The 4460-nt window shown below is 32.0% G+C and overlaps 1 protein-coding gene across 1 annotated transcript; it reads left to right on the top strand.

The window, feature by feature from the left end:
* Positions 1-786: 786 nt before the first annotated feature.
* LOC100635044 (latent-transforming growth factor beta-binding protein 2-like) lies at positions 787-4387 on the top strand (the record flags this gene model as incomplete). The annotated part of the gene is made up of 15 exons (XM_020006376.1): positions 787-881; positions 925-1056; positions 1118-1218; positions 1355-1447; positions 1599-1748; positions 1806-1928; positions 2171-2359; positions 2406-2528; positions 2576-2701; positions 2752-2874; positions 2921-3040; positions 3634-3879; positions 3924-4049; positions 4099-4218; positions 4265-4387. Coding segments are annotated over exons 1-15 (1975 nt in total), but the record flags the coding sequence as incomplete, so codon positions are not given.
* Positions 4388-4460: the final 73 nt, after the last annotated feature.

The following is a 4460-nucleotide window of genomic DNA, read 5'->3' on the forward strand; positions in this document are numbered from 1 at the left end:
TTGTTATGTCTGTATTAATTTTTATTCTTTACTGTTTAGTTTCTTGATAGACTTAAATAGAGACTTGAATAGCAAAATTTTTATTCTTGTTGGATTTTTTACATGTGCATAGAGCTACATGTTTAATATATCACTATTATTACTTTGGCCTTTATATATATCTGTTTTTTGATTAAATGTTTTCTTTTTGGAGCATATGATGATTTGATCCTCTTCCCGGTACACTCTTCTGCATAGAAGAGGTGTGAATTAGTCTCAGTATCATAAACTGTGAGGAAAATTTTGATTTATTACTGTGTTTTTGGTGCTCTGTTATTTATTGTGACTTTCAGTAAATCTATATCTAATACTTAAATTAGGGTACATAGAATATCAGAGTACATGGGAATTGTATACTTAAATTAGGGTACATAGAGTATTGGAGTACATGGGAATTGTATACTTAAATTAGGGTACATAGAGTATCAGAGTACATGGGAATTGTTAGCTCTACTACAAGTTTAGTGAAGCAGGTAGTTTAGTACAGAGTAACAATAACTGCCAAAGAAAAGCTCAGCAGATATTATAACTGCACAATCAGTGTTGTCAACAACTTGTTTTTAGAACTGTTAGACAAATGTTGATAGTAGATCCATAGATACTATCATACTACAGATCTATACACTAGTACGATTTATTCTGGCGGGCTATATAGCAGCGTTTATGTGGGTGTGGCTTGTTTTATGTAATATAATTCTATGCCAGTACTATACCATAGCTATACTAGATTATTCTGAAGCAAGCGTCTGGGTAGTGTCCCCAATGATGGCCCATTCAATAACATTATTTTCTGCTGTATTTTTTCTTTTCTTCATTGCATTCAGTCCAGTTGTGGAATGCCAGTAAGTCATTTTAGCTTGAGATGCATTATTACATTCTTTTCAGGAACTGCACATATTTTCGTAGTAGAGTTTCTACTTACACATCATATCGGCAATCATATTATACTAGTCAGCAAAGAGACTACTATTCATGTGGGTTTTGGGGGCTGAGTAGATGTACTAGATATTATACTAGGTAATTTAGTAACAAAATATTAATAAATTGCATTCAATCAGTTATTTCTATTTATATTTAGGTATAACTACTACAGGCAGTCCTATGTGTCATATAGAACAGTATATTATTATACCAGTGATTGCTGCAGTGGATATGCATTAGTCAATGGACAATGCAGAGGTAATAGACATTTTGTTTCTTATGTGTTTGATTGCGTATGCATGCTTTTCTTAGTGGGAGCAAAAAGTTAAAGTGCATAATATTGCTTAATTTTTATCTTGTTTACCTTATAGTTTAATAACAATTCCTTTTGTAGCTCAATGTTCTCAGGGCTGCATTTATGGGTATTGTAGCAGCCCTGATGTGTGTAGCTGTTATTCTGGTTGGACTGGATATTCATGTCAAACAGGTAATAGTAAGAGAGTATGTAATGAATTCTTGGTAATATCATTGCATATGCACCCCACACAAAGCATCTTAAAATATCTTTTATGTTCGTTGTGTCATTTGTATCATTTTACTATTAGTTTACACAAATGTTATTATATTATCTGCTACAGATATTAATGAGTGTACTAATGGCAAAGTTACAATTGGAATTGGCAGTGGAAGTCACTGGTGTGAGCAGCGATGCATTAACAGACCAGGAAGTTACTCATGTGGTTGTCATAATGGATACACAATTCATACAGACTATCAAAGGTGTACAGGTACAGCAGCTCAATTTAAAGCATGTACATTTAATTGTTACTATATTAAAATAACAGATGTTAATGAATGCCTTAATAATAATGGTGGCTGCAATCACACTTGTACTAACACTGTGGGGTCATACAACTGCTCCTGCTATGATGGATATCAATTATTAGAGGATCTCTCTTCCTGCATGGGTAATATTATAATAAAACAAAAATAACTGTTATTATTTGCTTAAGATCATTGTGAATGCTGTACTGGTGATAATGTAATAAATTGACAATGTAATAATTGATAATAATTGTCTAATGTAATAAACTGAGCCCTGAATTTGTACAAGTAGTATTGTTATCTACTATGTCTATTGTGTTATTTGTATTTTTACTATTAGTTTACACAAATGTTATTATATTAATCTCTGTTTAATCTTGTTCAGATATTAATGAGTGTACTAATGGGCATGTCTCAATTGGTCTTCCACAAATAAATGGGAGTGGAAGTGGATTAGATCTAATAGTACCAACGGATCACTGGTGTGAGCAGTTATGTATTAACAGACCAGGAACTTACTCATGTGGCTGTTATGATGGATATTTGATAGATACAGACAATCAAACATGTACAGGTACAATTTAAAGTATATGTATTTATTATGTTAACACAATTAACAGATATTAATGAATGCCTTTATGATAATGGTGGCTGCAATCATACTTGTACTAACACTGTGGGGTCATATAGCTGCTCCTGCTATGATGGATATCTTTTATTAGACGATAAATCCTCCTGCATAGGTATATAATATTATAATAAAACAACAATATGTTATAATTTGCTTAAGATCATTGTGAATGCTGTACTGGTGATGATGACTGCCAGCATACGTGTCATAATACTATTGGAAGCTATTATTGTACATGCTTGTCAGGATATAGAGTTTCTGCAACTAATTCAAGTGCATGTGAAGGTACATCAGTAGTACAATGCTTTGTAACTAATTTTATTATTTCATCATAGATATTGATGAATGCATGGAAGGTAGTTCAAATTGTAGTCAGATATGTATGAATGAGATAGGGGACTACAACTGTTCATGTTTAAATGGATACATTTTACTTTATGATGATTATACATGTGAAGGTTAGTTCACAGACATTACATATCTAAATTAGTAGTTCATCATTAGATGTTGATGAATGTGAGGACGGCAATGGAGGATGTGAAGTGTACTGTACCAATACTAATGGTTCATATTACTGTAGCTGTGATGAAGGCTACTATGTTAGCTATAACCATTCATGTGAAGGTAATGATGATATATTTTATTATAGGGACATGATACTTACACCAACCTGTGCATTTTTAGCAACTGTAACACAACATAAACACATGTATGTGTATCAATAAATTATAAAATTGAATTTGGCTGAAAAACCTGTACTATAGTCCAAAGACTTTGCCCCAATTTTTTAGTAACTTAAAAATTTGTAAAAAATTATTTTTGATTCAAATCAGCTCAAACTTTCCATGTAACATATGTACATGTTTATGAATGGATCAGAAAAAATTATAAAAATGTAGAACTCTCTCCTAACCATTTTTGACAGAATACCCTAGATCAGGTTTTTTCTACAAAGCTCTATTGAGCAAGCTAAACAACATCTCATGAGCTAACAAGCATGTACTGGGAAACCCTGATTGTCACACTTCCCATCTATTGCATGTACATACGATCATTTAATGTTGCTGGGGTAGACTGAGTTTTGTCAGTAGTAGTCAGTACAATTACAATTACAAGTATGTAATTATAATTAAAAATTGGCCCTTTAATTTGTAATTAGTTAAAATTGTAATTGACTCCAGGTCTGGTGTCAACATTAATTACCATTTATCTTTTAGATGTTGATGAGTGCGCTGATGAGATATCTGGATGTTCTCAAATTTGTATCAATACTAATGGTAGTTATACATGTACTTGTGATGATGGTTATCAGCTCAGTAATGATAATCACACTTGTACTGATATTGATGAGTGTACTATTACTGATAATGGAGGATGTGAACAAATATGTATTAATACTAATGGAAGTTTTGCTTGTTCTTGTACATCAGGATACCAACTATTATTGGATAAATTTTGTACTGGTGAGATTATCTGGTAATAGTATTATTATATTATATTTAAACAGATATAAATGAATGTACTATGTATAACGGTGGATGTGAACAATACTGTCATAACAATGTTGGAAGTTACAGTTGTTCCTGTAACAATGGCTTTAATTTAAATACTGATAATCATCATAATTGTACAGGTAAAAATAAGTTGTTTTAATGTTTTATTTATCGAATCAATTCAATTAGATATTAATGAATGTAGCACTAATAATGGAGACTGTGAACAAGAGTGCTTAAACACTATCGGAAGCTTTTACTGTGCTTGTACCTCTGGATACAACTTAATGTCAGGAAAATATTGCTCTGGTAAGATCAGTGGTATTGATATTGCTGGATAATGCTTTTTTGCCAGATATCAATGAGTGCTTAACTAGTAATGGGGGATGTGAGCAAAATTGTCATAACAATGCTGGAAGTTATAACTGCTCCTGTAATACAGGCTTTACTATAGACTCTAATGGGCACAGTTGCACTGGTAAGATAATGAATCAATGATAGCACAAATAATATTGTTCTAATGTTTATTACTTATTAAGATACTAATGAAT

Source organism: Amphimedon queenslandica, unplaced genomic scaffold (assembly GCF_000090795.2).
Source record: "Amphimedon queenslandica unplaced genomic scaffold, v1.1 AMPQUscaffold_9985_Cont17730, whole genome shotgun sequence".
Taxonomy (NCBI): domain Eukaryota; kingdom Metazoa; phylum Porifera; class Demospongiae; order Haplosclerida; family Niphatidae; genus Amphimedon; species Amphimedon queenslandica.